We start from the raw sequence: 23,477 nt of genomic DNA on the forward strand, positions 1-23,477 counted from the left end.
GGGTTGTCACTTGTGTTCTGATATGATATTCCAAGCACTTTTAATAGTTTCCTTGTTACCATTCCAAAATGATAGTCACTTAACTAGGGTTGATTATACCCAGTACTTAATTTGTAATGAAAGAGGTGCCAGGGAGAAGCAATTTTTTTATATACATAATGGATGCAGCAAGCCTAGAGGTGCCTGAGCTGTGAACTGCCAAGCCTAGAGGTACCAGGTTTATGAACTGCTAAGCCTAGAGGTGCCGGGACTGGCACAAATTAAGCACTGGTTATGCCCAGCTGAGACTTTTAAAAAGACCGTTGTTTTGTCTGCATCAGGTTGCACAGTGGTGTTTAAAATCATGCTATCTGAAATGTTCGCTAACACTTGGCAAACATAATCTTCTTTCCTAGTCTAGACAGGGCCTTAGCGACTTGCTTCTATGACCTGCCGGGAGCAGCATGTATGAAATGTAACCCTAACAGGGCAACTCAAACCCGCTGGTGCAGGAAATGAGGGACGAGCGGGGGCTGAGGGATGAAACGCCCCGTGGTGGCTCCCGGCGCTTCCGGGCTCTAGGGGGGCGGGATCCCGGGGCTCAGCGGCGCTAACACAAGCCCGAGGCCGCCTCCCCTTTGCCCAGCGCCACCGGAGCCGCTTCAGCGACCTGCGCGCCCGGCTCCCCGCAGCAGCCGCCGCCCGATTCCGCACCGGTCCCGCAGCACCGCCCCTGGGTCAGTCCCGGCCTGGCGCCGTCTGTCCGGGGCCGCCTGCGTGTGGGGCGGGTCCTGCCGCGCTCGCTGCCTCGGGCGTGGTAGAAACCCCGAGCCGGGGGCGGGGAGCGGGGCTGCGACTTGGGTTTAGTTTCCAGCCCGGGGCTCAGGGCCGCTCGGTTCTGGCGGGCGGGAGGAGACGCTGGGAGCCGGAGTCCGCCCCGGGCATCGGCCGCACGGTTGGTTCAAGCAGCCGAGGGCGGGGGGGTCTCGCTGGTGTCCGGTGAGTTTGTGTCTCTTGCAGTGACCGCTCCTGCTCCGGGCGCTGGGACAGTTTGTGCAGTGGGGGGCTGAGAGCCAGGAACCGAACTGTAAACCCGGAGTGTGATGGAAACACCGCAAGCCCTGGGGTGCGGCACCCTGTGCTCCTGCTGGGATGGGCGGGAGTGGGGGGCAGGTCTGCCTGGGGGGGAGAGGGGAGGAGTCAGGCTCCTAAGAGACCAGACACCTGAACCTTGAATCCACAAGTCACAATAGGTGTCTCAGGTCCTTTCCCTGCCTGGAGAAGGTGGCTCAGCCTGTGGTTTCCTCCTCCCAGTAAGACCAGGTGGAGAAGGAACCCTGTGATTCTGTGCATCTTGCCCTGGGTTTTGCAGTGTCCGCCAAGGACCCTCCCCTGGTTCCCTTGCCGGAGGGGTAGGACCGAGCTGGTGGGTGTGGTACATGTAGCACAGGATGCTGGTACTTGGGATTTATTAAATCCGTTGCATATACAGGGGCCCCGCCTTGGCTGCTGACTCTTGTGGGAGAGGCTCTGGCGAGGGGAGGTGCCTGGCACTGCCATTTACTGAGCCACTAAAACAGCGCACTTGTCTCTAAATGAATCCCTGCAGCCATGGAGTGAAGGAGACAATAACGCTTGCAGTGTACATACCACGATTATCTTAATAAACTCTGTATAGTAGCATAAACTATGCTATTCTAGACTGCGCCTAAGGCAATGTCTTGGTCCAACAAAAGCTATTACCTCCTCCATCTTGTGTCTCTAATAAGTCTATAAAACAGACAGTACAAACTCATTGGAAGATTAGACCATGGGCCTGAATTACATTTTAATTGAAATGTTGGGATTAGAATCATAGAATATCAGGGTTGGAAGGGACCTCAAGAAGTCATCTAGTCCAACCCTCTGCTCAAAGCAGGACCAATTCCCAACTAAATCATCCCAGCCAGGGCTTTGTCAAGCCGGCCCTTAAAAACCTCCAAGGAAGGAGACTCCACCACCTCCCTAGGTAACGCATTCCAGTGTTTCACCACCCTCCTAGTGAAATAGTTTTTCCTAATATCCAACCTGGACCTCCCCCACTGCAACTTGAGACCATTCCTCCTTGTTCTGTCATCTGCCACCACTGAGAACAGCCGAGCTCCATCTTCTATGGAACCCCCCTTCAGGTAGTTGAAGGCTGCTATCAAATCCCCCCTCATTCTTCTCTTTTGGAGACTAAACAATCCCAGTTCCCTCAGCCTCTCCTCGTAAGTCATGTGCTCCAGACCCCTAATCATTTTTGTTGCCCTCCGTTGGACTCTTTCCAATTTTTCCACATCCTTCTTGTAGTGTGGGGCCCAAAACTGGACACAGTATTCCAGATGAGGCCTCACCAATGTCGAATAAAGGGGAACAATCACGATCCTTTTCTGCAGAACTGCTACCTAGCCGTTCGGTCCCTAGTCTGTAGCAGTGCATGGGATTCTTCCGTCCTAAGTGCAGGACTCTGCACTTGTCCTTGTTGAACCTCATCAGGTTTTTTTTGGCCCAATCCTCTAATTTGTCTAGGTCCCTCTGTCCCGATCCCTACCCTCTAGTGTAGCTACCACACCTCCTAGTTTAGTGTCATCTGCAAACTTGCTGAGAGTGCAGTCCACACCATCCTCCAGATCATTAATAAAGATATTAAACAAAACCGGCCCCAGGACCGACCTTGGGGCACTCTGCTTGAAACCGGCTGCCAACTAGACATGGAGCCATTGATTACTACCCGTTGAGCCCGCTTTCTATCCGCCTTACAGTCCATTCATCCAGCCCACACTTCTTTAACTTGGCGGCAAGAATACTGTGGGAGACCGTATCAAAAGCTTTGCTAAAGTCAAGGAATAACACATCCACTGCTTTCCCTTCATCCACATAGCCAGTTATCTCATCATAGAAGGCAATTAGGTTAGTCAGGCACGACTTCCCCTTTGTGAATCCATGCTGACTGTTCCTGATCACTTTCCTCTCCTCTAAATGTTTCATAATTGATTCCTTGAGGACCTGCTCCATGATTTTTCCAGGGACTGAGGTGAGGCTGACTGGCCTGTAGTTCCCTGGATCCTCCTCCTTCCCTTTTTTAAAGATGGGCACTACATTAGCCTTTTTCCAGTCATCTGGGACCTCCCCCGATCGCCATGAGTTTTCAAAAATAATGGCTAATGGCTCTGCAATCTCACCCACCAACTCCTTTAGCACCCTCGGATGCAGCGCATCTGGCCCCATGGACTTGTGCAAACCCAGTTTTTCTAAATAGTCCCGAACCACTTCTTTCTCCACAGAGGGCTGGTCACCTTCTCCCCATACTGTACTGCCCAGTGCAGCAATCTGGGAGCTGACCTTGTTCGTGAAGACAGAGGCAAAAAAATCATTGACAACATTAGCTTTTTCCACATTCTCGGTCACTAGGTTGCCTCCCTCATTCAGTAAGGGGCCCACACTTTCCTTGATTTTCTTGTTGCTAACATACCTGAAGAAACCCTTCTTGTTACTCTTAACATCTCTTGATAACTGCAACTCCAAGTGTGATTTGGCCTTCCTGATTTCACTCCTGCATGCCTGAGCAATATTTTTATACTCCTCCCTGGTCATTTGTCTAATCTTCCACTTCTTGTAAGCTTCTTTTTTGCGTTTAAGATCAGCAAGGATTTCACTGTTTAGCCAAGCTGGTCGCCTGCCATATTTACTATTCTTTCTACACATCGGGATGGTTTGTTCCTGCAACCGCAATAAGGATTCTTTAAAATACAGCCAGCTCTCCTGGACCCCTTTGCCCTTCGTGTTATTCTCCCAGGGGATCCTGCCCATCTGTTCCCTGAGGGAGTCAAAGTCTGCTTTTCTGAAGTCCAGGGTCCGTATTCTGCTGCTCTCCTTTCTTCCTTGTGTAAGGATCCTGAACTCGACCATCTCATGGTCACTGCCTCCCAGGTTCCCATCCACTTTTGCTTCCCCTACTAATTCTTCCCTGTTTGTGAGCAGCAGGTCAAGAAAGGCTCTGCCCCTAGTTGGTTCCTCCAGCACTTGCACCAGGAAATTGTCCCCTACACTTTCCAAAAACTTCCTGGATTGTCTGTGCACCGCTGTATTGCTCTCCCAGCAGATATCAGGGTGATTAAAGTCTCCCATGAGAACCAGGGCCTGCGATCTAGCAACTTCTGCCAGTTGCCAGAAGAAAGCCTTGTCCACCTCATCCCCCTGGTCTGGTGGTCTATAGCATACTCCAACCACGACATCACCCTTGTTGCTCACACTTCTCAACTTTATCCAGAGACTCTCAGGTTTTTCTGCAGTTTCATACCGGAGCTCTGAGCAATCATACTGCTCTCTTACATACAACGCAACTCCCCCACCTTTTCTGCCCTGCCTGTCCTTCCTGAACAGTTTATATCCATCCATGACAGTACTCCAGTCATGTGAGTTATCCCACCAAATCTCTGTTATTCCAATCACATCATAGTTCCCTGACTGTGCCAGATTAGTTTTTTCTGACTCATTGCTTGTTTTATGCACATTCTGGGCCCCTCACTCCCCCCCCCCCTTTTACAAATAGAGCTAACTGTATATCTAAAGATATGTGACATTGTGATCACCAGATAGTCTTATGTATTATTTCAATGTAAAACAAGCTTTTTTATTTTTGAGGTGTCTGTATGTGGGGGGAAGGGAGCCACTTATGGATATATACACTTTAGGCCCTAATCCTGCAACGAGCCCCGCATAAAGCCCCACTAACCGCCTTATGGAGCTCTATGAGACTACAGAAGTCCACACATGCAGACTTATTGCAGGATTGGAGTCTTAGTTTTTAAGATAACAATATACCAGCAGTCCTCGACTTTACAACGTTCGAGTTACGACGAACAGCACCTATGACAGTTCTACATTGACGCCCTGATTCGACTTACGATTATAGGTTTTGAGTTTACGCCGCTCAGTCCCGCAGTGGAGTAGATTGCAGTTACGAGTTACGATGTTACAATGTATGATGCAATTGTAAGGAACCAATTGTGTCACAGGTCCTAGGATTGCCTGTATCTACAAAAACATTACAGCTTGTTAAATACTGCTTTTGCCTTTGCTCCCATTATGCTCCCACACAAGGGGAGAGAGATATGCATACACAATTTTTTAAACTTGAGAGATGAATTTTAAAAACTCAAACTATTCACAGTATTCAGAGAGTGCAGAATAGTTTTTTGACATTCATTCATTCAAAAAAAAAAGATTTAAAGTGTTTATTATTTGTTTCCAGCAACATTGTTATATCCAGCAAATATCCTCGGCAATTTCCGGTCATTAAAAAGGGGTGATCCCTACTCTGTGAAGGTTATAACAAAATAAAAAAGTTGCAATTGTTTGTGTCTTGTTAACAAAAGGTTTTAATAATACAATGTCATTTTGTTCCCTTGCTCTTTTTTGTGTGAGAAATAGATGATTTCCAGCTACCGTTAACCCTTACATAGTGAAGTTATGGGTCCTGTGCCAAACCTTAAAACAAATAAGTAATCAATTAGCTGTCTTGTAGGTGTCACATATGAAGTAGGCCCTCAGGAAAGATTTAAATAGGGGGACTGAAGTTGCTTTGCAGACTAGTTCAGGAAGAGTGTTTCATGCATGGGAGAAGTGCCAACATGGAAAGAAGATATTTGGTAGAAGAGGTTCTTTAATCTAGCAGACAGAAACATGACGAGATCCTATAGCTGGAAGTTGAAGCTTGACAAAATCAAATGGAAAGTAAAGTGCAAATTTTGAACAGGCAGGATAATTAATCATTGGAATAATCTACCAAAAGACTTGATGGCTTCTCAATCACTTCACACTTTTAAATTAAGATTGGCTGTATTTCCAAAAGATATGCTGTAGTTCCCCCACAAGTTAGGGGGTTGATGTTGCCTTAATGAGCATGTGTGAAGTATCTTCACATACTCATAAGGAGAGTGAAGCTCTTAGGGTTATGCAGATGGTCATGAGAGACCACTGTGATTCTTAAAATCTGAGTCCTATACCAACTTGATGTTTGCTAGCAGTGGTAGAGTGGAGGGAACGGGGTAGTTTGAACATGGGGTTGAACATTGGAATGCAAAATGAGGCATGGACAGCCAAAGAAGGTAGACCAGTTATGCAGGACCTTGAAGTCAAGAACAAGAAGTTTGAACATAATGCAGTTTGGAAGGGGAGCAAGCCCTTTGATAAACAAATCCCTCACATCTCCTAGTTTCCCATTCCTACTCCATAACTTTTTGCGTGATTCAACTGGATTTCTTGACTAGGTATATGTTAAATACAGTATTTAAACAGAGATGGACAACATGATACACACCACTACCTGACACTTGTGTATCATGTTGTCCATCTCTGTTTAAATACTGTATTTAACAGTTGAATCAAGCAGAAAGTTATGGAGTACGAATGAACAATATGAAATGAAGTGCTCTTTTAGCATTATAGCCTCTTAATATCTCTGTGATAGTTTTTAAATGTAATATCAATTCTAGAAAAGGTAGCTCTTATTCTCATGTATAGATTAGCAGTTATCAAATTGATTTTTTTCCCCCTAATTTTGACACTCTTCCCTATTTCGGCTTTAGTAACTAGAGGAAAAATACACTGCAGATTTGTAAGACTATAAAGCTTGTGGCAGCTGTCAGGATTGCAGGATTGTTTCTTACTTGGACTGTGTTGCCCATAGATCTAGAAATTTTTCTAAATTCCAAAAGAATTGTCTGTTTTGGCATGGAAACTCGCATTGTAGTGCAGGGAGTTACCCTACACAGCACAGAGCAAAGGGGAAATACAAGCAATGCTGTTTTATAAGATCGCAGAAGTTTTATTCCCTCTGACATGTAGCAATTTATACCAGCACACATACAGACTCCACTGTGTTAGGGAAACTAAAAAAGCAGCTCCAGTATCATGGTCATGAAAGGAATCTGGTTGGCTAGGCCTAATAGTATGGACTGTGGTATACCTAGACCTGTATACCGCACAGAAATGCATTCCTTTAAGGGAGAGAGAGAGAGAGAGAAGAGTGTTTGTTTTCCTAATAGGATTGTAAAATGGAAAAGGGTAGATGATTCATTTACTTGGTAACATTGCCCTCAAACTGCGTTAAAGAGCTTTATTCCAGATGGTCAATTAATATTCTAAGTCAAACAGAGTCAAAATGTATTCCTGCTATTTCCAAGGTAGTAGCACTACGTTGGAACCAGAGTGAGTGCATCCGAAGAAGTGGGTATTCACCCACGAAAGCTCATGCTCCAATACGTCTGTTAGTCTATAAGGTGCCACAGGACTCCTTGCTGCTTTTACAGATCCAGACTAACACGGCTACCCCTTTGATCCTTGGTACATCGATTATCTGTTTTAGGGTTTTGATAAACTTCTGTCTTCGATAATAAGACCGCATGATCAAGACAGATCAGTCTTGCAGAAGTATTTAGAAGCTACCAGATTTATATTTTGCTGTCCTGTGTCTCCTAGATTTGGGGTCAAGGAGGACAAAGAACAAATGACAGTACTGAGTCTGTGCTTTTTTCTGTAATATAATACATTTAATTTAAATCAGCTTGCAATTTAATTTCAAGGTGTTTTAATTGAGCCAAAAAAGTACAAAATGCAAAAAACAAACAAAAAACTCTGCAGGAATTAAAACTCTAAAACATGTATGACATCTACACAAGAGAAGTGCAAGTGTTTACCTGTGTATGTGGTGTAAAATTCCCTGTGGATTCTTTTTTAAATTCAGTCTAAGCTTTACAGTGCACAAGTGTCTCATATCGCAGTGGTACTTAGGGTAACCAAACATGGACTGAATCAGACTTTGATCTGATTTGAGTTTCTGGTAACACTGCAACAGGAACCAATTTGTAATCTCTGGATGTCATGAGGACCAACAGTAATTCCTCTCCTCTCTTTCTTTTTTTAGATTCAATGGCACAATGGGATGGAGTCTGGGCACTGTGACCTTCCCTTCTCATGGGGTCTCAGTGCCTCGGCTCCAACTTGAGCCTGAATTTTACACTGCAGTTTTATAGCCCAGCTGACCCAAACTAGCCATATCTGTGCCTCAGGTCTTTCATTGCAGTGTAGACATAGCCTATGTGTCTTGCCCAAGGCCAAACAGGAAGTCTGTAGTAGAGCAGGGAGTTGATACTGGGTGTCCCGCATTCCAAAATAGCTCTGTAATAAACAGTCCATCCTTCTACAATAATGATTTCTTTGCTACTGCGCTGAAATTGTGCACTTGCGAAATACCCTAAATAGCTGAATATTCTTTTAGAATACTGTTATTAGAAAGTTGCCTTGACAGTTTTGTAGAGACTCTGCAGTTTTGTTCTAGCTTTTTATTGCCATATCAATAATCAAATCAATCCCCCACACTATTAATTTCAATTAGTATTGCCTGCTGGTCATAGGTTCTAAAAATACAAAAGATATCAGTCAGCTCTAATTGGGAGCTTTCCAGTAATTTCTTTATGCACAAGTGTATTTACAATGAGCGACTACCGGGCGGCAGTCATTTTGTTACGGAGATTAATAAAGAGACTGCAATGCGGACTCTTTTTCATGGGGTATTGGACGAAGACAACCAAATTTGCTTCGTATAAGCTACAGAACAGTCATTAGATGGCAACGCTGGTTCGTTTTATTATTAATATGTGTTCTTGGATGGGCACATATGTCTACTATTCATCTTCATTAGACTTCCTTTAATCCCAAAGGTTCTGTCATACTACAATGTGAATTAAGGATAATACTCTCTTGTCATGATTGCTGTCAGTCTCCCAATTGCTTGAATGAGAAACGCTGGAAGCAGAATCTCCTGTTGGTCCCTAGCAGATAGGAATAGATGGGCTGAGAGTATAAAACAAAACCAGTGCTGAACAATTGCCCTCTAATTGAGGTGTCAGGAAGGGAAGAGCAAAGGAAGTTTAAAAATACTGAAACAAAAGAAAGGGATGAAACATTAAAGAGAGAAGACTGCAATAAAGAGCTCTCGTCTTACTTGTGTTTTGCTCACCCTCTCTTTATATTTTCCTATATCTCTTCCCATTTTGCTTCAATCTCCCTATCTCTGCAGAAGTGGCACTCCACCCCTCTAGAACATATAGTCACAGGATCCGCTCTCCATAACTCTTCTTTGAAATAGAAGATAAGCACTATCCTAGAAAGCAGCAGGAAGTAATATGTGGATTTACTGCAAATGAGTGAATAAGGCAGGTGTTTATAGAACTTTACACCCAAAATCAGTTTGGTTGACAAAGAAAGTTAACAACCCAGATCATAAAGTACATGCAGTGACTATTTTACACCAGAGAATCTAATATAAATTCAAATACAGTAATTATGTACTACAGATTGGATTAAAGTAAATTTGAGGCATTAAGTATTGCACAGCTGTGACTTAAACAACATGTCTCCAATAATGACCATTAAATATAAAACATATTATATGAAATATAAATTGTATTCATGTGACTAGACTAGACTGTCTAGTCTCATGAATACAATTTATATTTGTTGGTAGATAGGTACTGAATTTCTGAAAAACACTGTAATGCTATTGAAACTCAACATGAATCTTAAGGAATTGGAAAACTTTGCAATTTGTGTGAGTTTGTCCCGCTTGTTATCTGAAGGTCTTATATAAACTCGGATTTTGAGAGAGAGAGAGAGAGAGAGAACACATGATCCTTAAACTTATTTGATGCTTTGCTATATCCTGAGGTGGTGTAAAACCAGTAGTTCCACTGACTTCAGTGGAGTTATGGTGCTTTATACCAGCTGAGAATCTGGCACATTAAATACTCATTACATTTTAAATCTGTATCTTATATGATCTTTCCTTTGTGTTTTGTCTTATAGGTTCTCAACCATGGGTAACCTCAGTAAAGCAAACACCACCTTTGCACTCAACCTATTCAAAAAGCTGAGTGAAAATGCCAATACGCAGAACTTATTCTTTTCTCCTTTGAGTATCTCCTCTGCTTTGTCCATGGTTTTTTTGGGTGCAAAAGGTAACACTGCAGCACAGATGGCAAAGGTATGTCTGGATAAACTTGAACCACTTAAGACAACTTTGGTCTAGAAGCTGAACCACAGATCTCTAATGTATGTTCTGTACCTATGGAAAACTCCCATTATCATCCTTGTGTGCCTGAGAGTAGAATTTTGGTGGCACCATACAGCTGAGGTGCCTTGAAAAAGAGAGAGCTGTCTAGCTGCCTCAAGGGTTAGAAAAGAATTTCTTCAATTACATTCTCTGGGATTAATATCAGATTATACTAATCACCTAAATATGACTTTAAAACATAGCCAGGAGCATTTTCTTAAAATCAGGCCCCCTTTAAGATGTCAAGTTGGGCAACCAAAAAAATCACTAGTCGCTTTTGAAAATGTAGGCCTAGTTCATTAAACTCTTAATGCCAAATCCTGTTCCAATGAGCACTCAGAACCTCTAGAGAGAAAGAGGGCCTAGGAAAGAAGAGTTGGGTGACAAGTATGGAGCCCTGAGGTCCCACTGAAAGGTCAAGCAAAGACCTAAGAGGAGACCCATGAGACAGAGTCACAAATGTGAAGGGAGAACAACATTTACAAAAGGAGAGTGATCAAAAGTGGCAAAATTGGCAGGAGTCAGGGAAAATGAGGGTGGAGTTGAGGCCCTGAGATCTGTCTGCAAAGAAGGACTTCTGTGTTGCAGTTACATACCCGTTTAGGTTCTCTTAGCTTGTGGGTTTTTAGTGTAGTCTGCTTGGTTTCCTGGGGTGAGAATTACAAATTTCAAAACTAGATTTATAGCTGTCCACTTAGAGCCTTGTACAATATTTGGCTTAGGGGAGGTGAAGAGTTGTCTAAACTTGCAGCTTCAACAATAAAATAGGGTGGAGTTGAAACCGATTCCTTATAATTTGTAAGGACTTTTAGAATTGGGATGTATATGTCTTTTGTTTAGAATGATTAACTACCATACGAGCAGACGTAGCTAAAAATTACATGTACTAGTGGGTGTGAACATTCTCTTGTTGTGTGTCAGTAAAATCTCTTGGTCAAAATATCAACCAGTACAACAGCTCTGCAGTTGTTATGGAATTCATAGCATGGCATTTTATAGCAGTTATTACTCTTAAGCAAATCCAACATTTGGGAGGTTGATTTTTTTTTTGAAATACTATCTTAATCAATGTGTCACCTGAACTCAAACTGAGGATGAAGTTTAAACTTTAGTACTAGTTATGTTTATTTAAACATTGAGACAAATTCTGCTGTTACATTGGTATAAAACTGGAGTAACTATTAGACTTCAATGAAACTGTGTCAGATTTACATCTAGGTAAATGAAAGCAGAATATGGCCTGATCTTGATTTTAAAACCATTGACCTACGAGACCTGATATCAGTGAATTTAGCCCGGAGACTTACCATGGATGTCCCAAAGAGTTATCCCAGACTGCATTTGGTTGAATTGGGCCCATTTGTGTCCTATGGGGACACTTCCTTCGATGAGCTGCCCATCTCCCCTGTTGGTTTGGGAAGCCTCTGAGGTCTTGGGCTATTTTGTTGATTTGATCATTTGCCTGCCCACATGCAGTAAAGCACTGTAGAGCTAAAGTTTTCCCTTATAAAGGGCTTTTCAGGGTGTCTTACTTCACTACAGTGTTTCATACTAGAAGAGCCATTCTTGAACTCTATTAAATAAATCTTGCTCATATTAAAGCAATGACTAATGTATTGGAGCACTAGGTCATTCCATAACATTTCTTCATTTCACTAACATTTAGCTGAAAAAAGAACCAGATGTGTTCTTGAATGTACTCCCAAAAGAACCTTCTAGTACAATAGAATGCTAACTATTGTACTATCAGGTGCTTCATTTTAGTAAAGTAGAAGAAGGAAAAGAATGGGGAATGGAACAATGCAAATATGAAATGATGCAACAAATAATTCATTATGGAAGGCAAAATGGAGGCACTGTTACAAAGGGACAAAGGCAGCAGCATACTATGGGTGTGCTTGAATTGAAAGCATAGTTCCAAAACATTGCTGGAAGCTTTGGGGAAAGGACAGTTGAAAGGGATACCGTCAACATAAATCATACCTTGTCTGAAATTTTTTTTTAACCTCTTAGTGTTGCAAGTAACAGTTAAGATGAGGGAAAAATAAGGGACATTTCCCCCCAGTTTGTATACTTGTGCATTTGACAGCACTTTGTGTTTCACTCTTTGTTCCATAATAGAGACACTTTCCCTGTTTGTCATGCTCTTCCGTACAATGAAACAAATTAAAAAAATGTAACTATAAAGCTACAAAAATCGCTATTGGGGCTCTAGAGATGAGTCTGAGACCTGAAGCTACTTTAAATTCATGTTTTGAAACTGAGTAGATTTCAAGTTGATGGTTTTTCTTTAAACTCTCCAGAACAGTCCATTTTATGTGCCCTAAAGCTAGGACTGAGTGAGGGGTCTTTTCAAACCAGCTATGTTTATTTCCATGGTAAAATGTTTTTTCAGCAGTGTCTCTCTTCTAATATAATGAGCTCCAAATGTGTTGTGTAATGGGAAATCCTTTCCCTTTTAGGGCTGCCTTGGGTGTTCAGGCTGCAGCTTTCATCTCTAAGCTGCTGAAAGGCATTGTACTAACCTGTCCGAAAGCACATGTTTCAGCACATGTGGGTCATGCTGAGTGTATTCCTTTCTCTTTCTATAGGTGCTTTCTCTGGACGAAGCTGAAGAGATTCATGATGGATACCAGTCACTTATTTCTGAAATTAACAAACCAGGCACTAATTATGTGCTTAGGATTGCCAACCGGCTCTATGGGGAAAAGACGTTTAAATTTCTTGCAGTAAGTCAAACGTTCAGTTTGTTCTTGTGTTATAACACATTTGCTACGTTTCCACTTTTGAGTGAAAATCAAGGGATTGGCTTTAATCTACAGGCACTATGTAGTTCAGGACCTGACTAACCAAAGCAAGTCTCCTTGTAAAATCCAAACATTTGTGTGCTCAGCTGATTGTTTGACAGTCGCTAGCTCTGAACGCTAGAGAACTGGAGCGGAGTGCTGTCAATGGAAGATCCAACAAACCCCAACTCTTCAGCATTCCATTAATCACTCAGGCATTTTTGGCCAGGAGCTAAGATTTTAAGAATTTCCTTCAAATGGTGGGCAGGGAGGGGAATAGGCATTATTGTGTGACTTTTGGGGGGGGGGTCTTCCCTCCCCTTAAATTGGACAATGCATTCAAAGGACACAGCAAGGGGCACATCATTTTTTTTAAAAATCAGACAGAAGAGCGATTAGAAATTCTCCAAAGACTTAGCTGAGAGTAACGGGTACTGGGGTATATATTTCCCGTTTAAAATGCATCCAAAAAGTGTACCCCTGATTTTAACCTTACTCTTTCAGACCCCCTTCTTTCATCTCAGAAAATTAAGAGGTAACTGAAAGTCTCACTTGAGTTCTAGACTCAAAAAAACAAACTTACATTTTCAGTATGGCAATCAACCTTACCCTCCCCAATCTACAGTTATTTTATTACTAAAAGGGATTGCCAGTATAAATTGGCTCAGATCCAGAGATCCTCTTCTCAATTAAAGTTAAAACCACTATAATTAAATATTTAAACTTGGAATCTTTGGCATTTAGTCCATAAAATAGAAGACTTCAAAATACAAATTGGAAAGAGAGAGAGCATGATTTTGACTAGCCACATAATTACTGACCCATTGACATTTGCACAGTAGACCTTTCATAAGGCTGAAGAGCAGGTTATTATGATCCACACATACTATACAAAAAAGATATAGAAATAACCCCCTGAGATTTCAGTTCTAAACTAGATCAGTTTCGGGTTACTCTGGGAGGGTTATAAAAAACATTATCTAGAGACCGATTTACTCTCAAACTGAAGCAAATTGATTGCATCACTCTCATCATGCAGTCTTGTTGTTGATCTGTCAGTAAGCTGGCTGCTCGGACTAAGAATGTAATAATAGAAAATAAAATGTTCAGTTTGAAAAGAAGTGACAAGTTGGTGTTAAGACTGACTCTTTCTGAAGGGATGGAGGAAGAAAAGGTAGATTCTATGTTTGAGTCTTCTACAACTGCACGCCAGAAAAATATATTGTTAAGACATCCTCCTTTTGTTTGTCCTAGACATTTATAGACTCCTGCCAGAAATTCTATCATGCAGAGCTAAAACAACTTGACTTCTCTAGAGCTGCAGAAGATTCCAGAAAACACATAAATTCCTGGGTAGAAGAAAAAACTGAAGGTGAGTAGCTTGCAGAGTTCCACAGTGTCTCGCTAAACAGCTAAAGCCTGTTTAAAAAGCATATGGCCATAGGAGAGATACAATAAGAGAAGGAGAAGAAAAACAGAACTGAATCCTTCAGATTAAGATGTAGTTCTTGTACTGTGCAGATGTTAGAGGATACTGTAGTTCACTGGTCCCCAACCTTTTCTGTGGGGCGGGTGCCGGACGACTAGCCGCTGAGGATCATGGCTGCCAGACAAGCAGCTGCCTAAATGCCGCCGAGAAGCAGCAACATCAAGAGGTATTGCCGCCGAAATGCCGCCGTGAAGCAGCGTCATCAAGAGGCGTCACTGCCGAAATGCCGCCAAAATTCGGTGGCAGCGCTTCTTGACGTTGCCGCTTCTCGGTGGCATTTCGGCGGCTGCTTGTCTGGCGGCCAGTAGGCGGGTGCACTTGGATGCCTCTAACTTCTGCACAATACAAGAATTTTGGGCACCGCATTGAGGACCCCTGCTGTAATTAATAACACAACTAGGTAGATAGGTGTATATCAGCTAAAAACTATGCTTCCTTTAATGTGTCCTAAAGGTAAAATCCAGAATCTGTTGGCTCAGGGTGTTATTGATTCAATGACCAGACTAATCTTGGCGAACGCCATCTACTTCAAAGGCAACTGGGCAACCCAATTCAACAAGGATTGCACAGTGGAAAGGCAATTTAAAATTAACAAGGTATGAAGTAGGAAAATGTCACTCATTTTTCACTACACTTTCACCCAAAGAAAACAAGAAATGCTTTTAATCAGGATTGCCCTAAGTACATTTTACCACAACCCTCTATTCTTTCCCATCCCATCCCCTCAACACAACCCCTTTGTTTAGTTTATTGTAAACATCTTTGAAACTACATTTTCAAATAAATGCATTAACTTGGATGTATCCCTTGTTTCCTTCATTCTCTCTCTGTTTTCTGCTATACCTCTCTGTGTATCTTTTCAGCAGTGGAGGACAGTAGCCTTGAACATAATTACAGAACTTACAATAGTCAGAATTTTAACATGTAAGAGAAGAACGTGGATAAATGAGTGTCAGACAGTTTGGGATTCCATACATTGTTCAGTGTTTAGAGAACCTGTAAGTCATTTAACATCCCTGTCCTCGAATCTGTTGCTGTTTTGTGTGCACAACTACCACAGAATTATGGTTACTTACAGAAATTGGTCCCCTTTGCTTCAGTTTTTACCCAATGATAAAATTAGAACATGAAAAATGCTCAACTACTTCATGTGTTATAAGGTTTGATTTGTAAAATGTGTGGTGATTGCTAATTCTCCTCAAAGCATTGTAAATCAGGAGCAAATCTACTGCAGTCCGTGGAGCTAAAACAGCTATACTTAGACTATAAGCTCTTCGGGACAGGGTCGGTCTTCTTTCTAGCACAGTGGGGTCTTGGTCCGTGACTGGGACTCCAAGGGGTATGATAGTATAAAAAATAAGTGAGAAGAATTGGGCCCTTACTATCTACAAACAGAAGGGAACACGCATGTGTTCAGATGTTTTTACACATGGAACGCTTCTGTTTACAGCAAACTTTGATCAAAACAAGATCACTTTTGCTTTAAAATGGATTCCACCATTAAACTGATACACAAATTAGATCAGGTTTCTTTTTTTTAGCTACTCACATCACAGTGTGCAAATCTCCTCATCTTAAAGTGCATCCACTCTACCCCAAGGCATAATAAAGTAATTCTCAATGTGGTGATAGGCCAGCCCTCCTTCTTGGGGAAGCTCATGCATCCTCTTGAGGCTGTCTCCACATACACCTCTACCCCAATATAACGCGACCCGATATAACACAAATTCGGATATAACGCGGTAAAGCAGTGCTCCGGGAGGGCGCGGCTGCGTGCTCCAGTGGATCAAAGCTAGTTCAATATAACGCAGTTTCACCTATAACGCAATAAGATTTTTTGGCTCCCGAGGACAGCGTTATATCGGGGTAGAGGTTTAGCACAAACAGGGACTGGTGACATGACTCTGAAGAGCATACCAAGAAACTGAATGAAATGTGAGCCACCTTGTATATTTACTCATACCTTCCTGGATGGTGAAAGTCATTCAGGAGTGCCTGGAAGTCCTACTATCTCTCAATGCCATCTTTTAGAGAGAGAATTTTATTGCCCAGCCCAACACATGCTATAGTCAGGCAGCACCCCAGAAGCCATGATTTGGACAAACTGGAGAAATGGTCTGAGGTAAATAGGATGAAATTCAATAAGGACAAATGCAAAATACTCCACTTACAAAGGAGCAATCAGTTGCACGCACACTAAATGGAAAATGACTGCCTAGGAAGGAGTACTGTGGAAAGGGATCTGGGGATCATAGTGGACCACAAGCTAAATATGAGTCAACAGTGTAATGCTGTTGCAAAAAAAGCAAACATAGTTCTGGGATGTATTAGCAGGAGTGTTGTAAGCAAGACACGAGAAGTAATTCTTCCACTCTACTCTGCTCTGATTAGGCCTCAACTGGAGTATTGTGTCCAGTTCTGAGCACCACATTTCAGGAAGGATGTGGACAATTTGTAGAGAGTTCAGTAAAGAGCAACAAAAAATGATTAAAGGTATAGAAAACAGGACCTATGAGGGAAGATTGAAAAATTGGGTTTGTTTAGTCTGGAAAAGAGAAGACTGAGAGGGGACATGATAACAGTTTTCAAGTATGTAAAAGGTTGTTACAAGGAGGAGGGAGAAAATTGTTTTTCTTAACCTCTGAGGCTAGGACAAGAAGCAGTGGGCTTAAATTGCAGCAAGGGAGGTTTAGGTTGGTCATTAGGAAAAAATTCCTAACTCTCAGGGTGGTTAAGCACTGGGATAAATTGCCTAGGGAGATTGTGGAATCTCCATCATTGGAGATTTTTAAGAGCAAGTTAGACAAACACCTGTCAGGAATGGTCTAGATAATTAGTCCTGCCACGAGTGCAGGGGTGACCTCTCGAGATCCCTTCTAGGTTCTTTGATTCTATGATTGGAAAAAATCCAGACACTACCAAGATAAAAGACAGCCTTTTAAATTTACACTGTGAGAGAAATACATATCCCCAATACAGAGGAGGTATTTTTAAAACTGGTTTGTTTTAAGAAAACAGATAGGCATTAGAACCAATCGTATGGTATAAACTCTGTAAATTCAATGGGATTACTCACATGCTTAAAACTAAACCCTTGAGTAAGTGTTTGCAGGATCAGGGTCTTAACCAGAAGATTAGTTTAAAAGGACTGTACATTAATCCACCTGATTACTGAACAATACAAATACCAACCCTTCCACTATCATGAGTAGAATTCACAAAAACTTATTCTAGTACCTATATGTTTTAGGAAAATAAACCAGTTTTCAAATACTTCCTATGTATTGTAGACATATATTCCTCTGATGCTGTAAATTTAAAGGGAAGTGTTTTAGTTTGGTAGCATGTTATTTTTTTTTCCAAACAAACATGGACCATTGTTATTTTATTGCCAGATATTCTGAATTTACATCTTGAATTATCATGTTTCATTGTTAGTTAACATTAAAAATTACTCAAGTGGTGCTAATTCCAATACTGACATAGAGAGTAGACATCAGCATGAGCCTATGAACCAAGTATACATTTCCACTCATAGAAACCAATATTGGTATTTAGGCACCCAAGCATTAAAAATTAATCCGATTTACATGAAAAGAAAATCAAAGCATATACGTACTTCTGCATTATGTGCAATTCTGTGCAATATTTAAAATGATGCTGTGTTAAATTCTGAGTGAAAAATTCTGCAAACTACAAAAAAGTACATTATATTAACGATAAGCATTTTAGAACTACATAGGCAGAAATAAACCCACGGAAATTTTATGCTTAAGTAAAGCAATGGGCCTGATTCTGTTCTTATTTACACAAGCTTTACACCAATGTAATTTAAATTGATTTCAACAGTTACTCTAAAATCAGGCCCATAATGTTGAAATTCCTCAATGTACTGTGAGTCTTTTTCTACTTCATAAAATATTTTAACTAAACAGCATTTTGGGGGTACCTTTATATTCTGATTAGAAGCAAACACTGGCCCTGAATCAAAATATTCAAATCTAACAACGCATTAGCAAATCTGAGCCAAAATAGAGATGCTGATGCAGATGGAATAAAATCTGCTACCAGAGGACAACTGGTTGTTTGAAGTATGGACAGAGGGCAGGCCAAAGAGTGAGAAAACCAGGATTCTACACATACAGGAAGTTGTTCAACTTTTCCTAGCATCCCAGTTTTCCCATTCCAGTTCTATGATTCTATGAGTGGAAACCACGGACTTTACTAATTACTGCTTGGGGGTCTAACCTCCTTCCTATTTGTGGATAATGTAATGAAAATGCAAGTGGATACACCCGCTTATCATCTGTATAGTGGACCTCCCCAAATCTGGTCTTCAGATTTTGATAGGTAATAGACAGTACAAGTAGTGTTGATGGATGACCTGCTCTTGTCCATGGAAAAGATACATACATTCACACTCTTGGATCTCTCTGAAGCATTTGATAGAATGCTATTGTTCTGCCTTAGACCTACTGGGGAGTTGGTGCCAATCTTTCATACCAGGCCATTCCCAGAAAGAGCCCTAACTTGTGAAGTTGCTTAGTTCTCCCTTTTCTTCTTCGAGGAGGGGAGGGGGAATCAGTACTATGCTGACTCCCCATTGAATACAGGGTCATATTAAGGTTTTGACCCTAATCTTCAAAGCTGTCTATGAAACTGGCCTGAGCTACTCGAGGACTGTGTTTTCTTCATGACAGGGAATAAAGCTTTTAAAAGAATTCATTACGAACTACAGAACTGTCAGTCACAAAAACTTGAGTGGAAGATGGCAGATGACCCACAACTATGGAATTCACTTTATAAAACATAGGAATGATCACAAATCTCAGCGCTTCCAGAACAAACCGTAAAACTCACTCTTTTGTCCCCAGCCTGCTTACGCTGACTAGTCATTGGTGAACTAAAGAACTGTCAGAAATGGAGTTCAGATAAGCATGCAGAAATCCAGATGCTACCTGGCTTTTAGGCTCCTCTCTGATATCAACCGTGAACACTCCCAAAAGCCAGCATACTAATAGCCACTCTCTTTTTCTACTAATAGCCACTCTCTTTAAACTACTCACAGGATCACTGTTTGTTTTTGCTGCCTGCTCCTTTCCTAAGACCTGGCAAGTTCCTTAAGAAAATCTGGCTTTGTGCCCCTGTCCACTCAACCCCTCGTTTTCTGTATTAACAGACAATAGCAGCGGTGGCCATATTTGCCATGTAACATTCAGAGGTTTGAAATCTCCTGCCTACTAGTGTGAAACTATTTAGGCTCAGAGGTCCAGCGTTTTAACAATTTTGTTGATAGGAAGCTACACAGTAAGCAACTAAAATACCTGTAGTGTTTTCCTCAAAATAAATCTCAAGGGACTGGGCATTACAAATGGGAAAAGCCTGATAGAATTTTGGTTCATTCCCTGTCACCCCAAAGGGCAATGGTAGGACCCTTCCCTACAATATTTTCTAGTGCTCTGTCCAGCCTAATTGCAGATGTCCCATGTGATTTGAATCCCAGTTCTTCTAGTTTAGTACCAACATGCTGGGTCTGTAGTACTTGTTGACACTGATACTTTTTTTTTTTTTTTTTAAAGAATGAGAGCAAACCAGTGCAGATGATGTTCAAGGAAACTAAATTTAACATGAGCTACGTAGCAGATTTTCAGACCCAAATCCTTGACCTCCCTTATGTTGATAACGAGACAAGTATGATCATCCTGCTTCCTGATGAAATCCAAGATAATTCCACTGGCCTGGAACAGGTAAGGCACTTGTTTTGAATACAAAGCTCAAATCCTGCTAGAGAAGAGCATTTGACAAAATCTCATTTAGATCTGTGAATTCACGTCCCAAGCTCCGAACTCACCAGTATTAGCACAGGGTGGGAGAGCTGTGGAGGCGTTACATCTGTCCCCCAAGAGATGGGAATACCATGTGTCACTGTCAAGTAAGCCCAGGTCTCTCTGATGTCCAGAGAAATGTTAAGTTCTGAAAAGAGAGACTTCTTGACTAGGCATTGGGATGAAGTCAGAATGTAGTGAGTGACAGATTGAAGGAGATCCTGGAGAGCTTCCACTGTCACAAAAATCAATTCCTGTTTGATGGATTTCTCCCCCCATATTCCTTTCTAACTGTTGTGGGTTGGGCTCTCCCTCACTGTATCCGACCCTCTACCTAACATTTCTTCATATGGGAGTCCCCAAGTGCTCCTCCATTCAAGAGCTACTGATTTCCTTTCTGTGCTATACTGTTACTGGGCTGGCAAGGGACAGCAAAATAGTAATGCCTCTCCCACAGTAGCTACCTCTGCCAAGTACACGTCATTACTAGTGACAACATGCAATTGCATTAACTTGTTACCATGAAGGATGATCTTGGGACGGTACCTGCATATAACACAGCGGAGCTCTGATCCTAACTGGGGGGCCTTTTGACTGTATTGAAAAAAGAATAAGAATGTTTCTGACTGTCATTTATTTTTGGTTTCTGACTATAGCAATAACATTCATTCCATACCAGGAGAGGATGCTAATCCCTACTGTGTAAACACACACAGTAGGCATTGTTTCATTAGTATAAATTCATGGCTTTTCTTCCTCTATAATTTTGTGACCTTTTCTTCTTGTAGCTGGAAAGAGAACTTACCTATGAGAAACTTACAGAGTGGATAAATCCAGAAATGATGGACTATCCTGAAGTGGAGGTGTGTTTACCCAGATTTAAGTTGGAGCAAGTTTATGATCTGAAGCCTGTTCTGAAGAACATGGGAATGGCTGATGCATTTGACAGCGACAAGGTGGATTTATCTGGAATGTCAGGCAGCAATGAGCTAGTTCTGTCGGAGGTTGTTCACAAGTCCTTTGTGGAGGTCAACGAAGAAGGCACGGAGGCAGCAGCTGCTACTGCATTAGTGTTCCGTATGCTTTGTGCACGGATTGTACCACGGTTCACTGCTGACCATCCTTTCCTCTTCTTTATCCGGCACAACAAAACTGGCAACATTCTGTTCTATGGCAGATTTTGTTCCCCCTAAAAAGAAAAAATGCAGCCCTTAACACAGTAAAGTTATTTCCATTTTACTATCTTGGGATTTTTTTTGCACTCTACGCAACAAGCTTTGTACAGATGCTGTACGTTACATGGTGCAACCCTAAACACCCTTCTCTCTTGTGCCTGAAACAGCTTTTTGTAGTCCTCTATTCAAATTTAAGCAAGAGTTTTAAATAACAGGATCATTTAATATTTATTCCAAGTCATAAGACTTCAAATGGCATTTTCCATAGTTCACTGTAAAGCACCCCTTGTATCCTGTATACCTTAATAAATGCGGGGTTCCTTAACTTGAGTCCATCTCTAGACATAACACCTTGTTTAATGCATCTCTCCATCTCTGTACATATTCCCCTAGAAATTTGGTTCTCATATTTGGGGATGCTTAGCAGCAAGTGGTAAGATCTCGTGGGGAGAGGAAAACGAAAGAAGACTGACTTCTGACTGACCTCCAAATGCTTTTTGCAAATTTCCCTTCTCCCTGTCTCATTTTCCAGACTGGTTCATTCTGTGTCTAGCTGTGTCCCCATTTAAAAAAAACAAACAAATAGCACTTGGCAGCCATCTAACAGATTTTTATGAACGATGCTAACACAACTGTTACTCTTGGGGGGGAAATTGAGCAAGTACTTATTCAAGACAAGGAATGAAGTCAACTCCACTGAAGTTAATGGAAAAACTTCTTACTGACTTCAGTGGGGTCAGAATTTCACTCTGCATATGTCTCATATGTTAACCTGGGTTACACTAATATTTTTAATACTTTGAAATAGGACAGATATTTGCTTAGACCGATAATGCTAAACTGCACAGCCATAGTGGTCTTATCCAGTGATTTTGGTCTTGCTGTTTCTGCTCCTTGAACCAACAATAAAGGAACTGATGTGAAGTGCTGTGGGGTCAGGTTTTGTTTGGTTTTAATTGTGTAGTTCTTCAGCTGGAGTGTGATTGAAACAAACGTGTGAATTTTGCCATCGATAACTAGCAGGGACAGGCTCTGCCATTCTAAGACTGCACTAGCAGGGCTCCCACCTCCAATGAAGTCCAGTATTTATTGCCTCCTTTATAATACTTGGCTGCCAAGAACATATGTAAATAGAGGCAATAGGGTGGTTAACTTGGAACATAGAATTTAGTGTTGTTCTGAGTGTTGCAGCTAACTCAGTTTCAGTCTCAAATTAGGTTTGCTAACGGCATCTCATAACCTGGCAGAGTGAAGTCTGAGTAGATAAGGGCATGGCTTTCTCTTCTATAGATGGAATTAGTTTCAGTGAAAACCTCGTTGTTAAAAATAACTTTTCACTGTATTATAAATTGCAATAAGATACCAGTCCTGGATTGTATGCAAGGTTTTCATTCCCTCCACCAAAAACAAATCCTGACCCTTCACAATCGTTGCCCCTACAGGCACTGGAACAGGGTTCAGCATTATCCACAAAACTGTAAGGAAGTAGAAACACTGACTTGACTTTGAAGGAAGTGAAAAGGAACAGTCCCTGTGGGCAGAGCTAGGGCATTCTAAGCTGCCCTGGGAGCTGACAGTGGACATGCACCACAGCAGTTCCTTAACTCTGAAGAAATTGAGGGAAACCCTCCCACCAGCTGAGCCAGTTCACTATTAAAATGTATTTCATTATATGTATTTCAGTAGTGCCTAGAGCTCCAACCATTACTGGGGGCCTATTGTATTTGTACAGGGAGACAAAATAGTCAAGACAAAAAAGGAATGGAAAGAGAGAGTAAAGTGACTTTTCTGAAGTCACAGCCAGTCACTGGCAGAGCTGGGAATACCATCCAGGTCTTTTGACTCCCAGTGCCCTATATCCTAGATCCACGCTGCCTCATTCCACCAATGATTTTGGCTTTGTGGTGGCATAAGCAAGAACACCACAACTGACTTTAGATGAGTTGCTCATGGTTCAATCAGCAATGATTTTTGGCCTATAATTCTTTCACTTGACAGGAAAGAAATGGGAGACTTTTTCAATTAGCTTCACTTACACAGGTTGCAGGCAATAGAACATTTTTTTAAAATTGTCATCCATTACTCAAA

At 41.7% G+C, this 23,477-nt stretch overlaps 1 protein-coding gene across 2 annotated transcripts; it reads left to right on the forward strand.

Annotated features, from left to right (window-relative positions):
* Positions 1-518: 518 nt before the first annotated feature.
* On the forward strand, positions 519-22,317 carry LOC128832231 (serpin B6-like). Of its 2 annotated transcripts, none has more exons than XM_054019414.1 (7): positions 519-716; positions 9,868-10,045; positions 12,706-12,843; positions 14,155-14,272; positions 14,843-14,985; positions 19,969-20,136; positions 21,003-22,317. In XM_054019414.1, the coding sequence occupies exons 2-7, from the start codon at positions 9,878-9,880 to the stop codon at positions 21,405-21,407; spliced, it is 1,140 nt and encodes a 379-aa protein (XP_053875389.1). In that variant the 5' UTR covers positions 519-716; positions 9,868-9,877; the 3' UTR covers positions 21,408-22,317. The 2 variants fall into 2 exon arrangements, with proteins under 2 accessions (XP_053875389.1, XP_053875390.1); XM_054019415.1 differs by lacking the exon at positions 519-716 and adding an exon at positions 805-978.
* The last annotated feature ends 1,160 nt before the right edge of the window (positions 22,318-23,477 follow it).

The sequence above is a fragment of the Malaclemys terrapin genome, chromosome 2 (assembly GCF_027887155.1).
Source record: "Malaclemys terrapin pileata isolate rMalTer1 chromosome 2, rMalTer1.hap1, whole genome shotgun sequence".
In the NCBI taxonomy this organism is placed as follows: Eukaryota; Metazoa; Chordata; order Testudines; family Emydidae; genus Malaclemys; species Malaclemys terrapin.

Coding starts and splice junctions, on each gene's coding strand:
- LOC128832231 (XM_054019414.1), top strand. CDS start 9,878: ATGGGTAACCTCAGTAAAGCAAACACCACCTTTGCACTCAACCTATTC. Junction 10,046..12,705: donor CTGCAGCACAGATGGCAAAG/GTATGTCTGGAT, acceptor CTCTTTCTATAG/GTGCTTTCTCTGGACGAAGC. Junction 20,137..21,002: donor ATTCCACTGGCCTGGAACAG/GTAAGGCACTTG, acceptor TTCTTCTTGTAG/CTGGAAAGAGAACTTACCTA.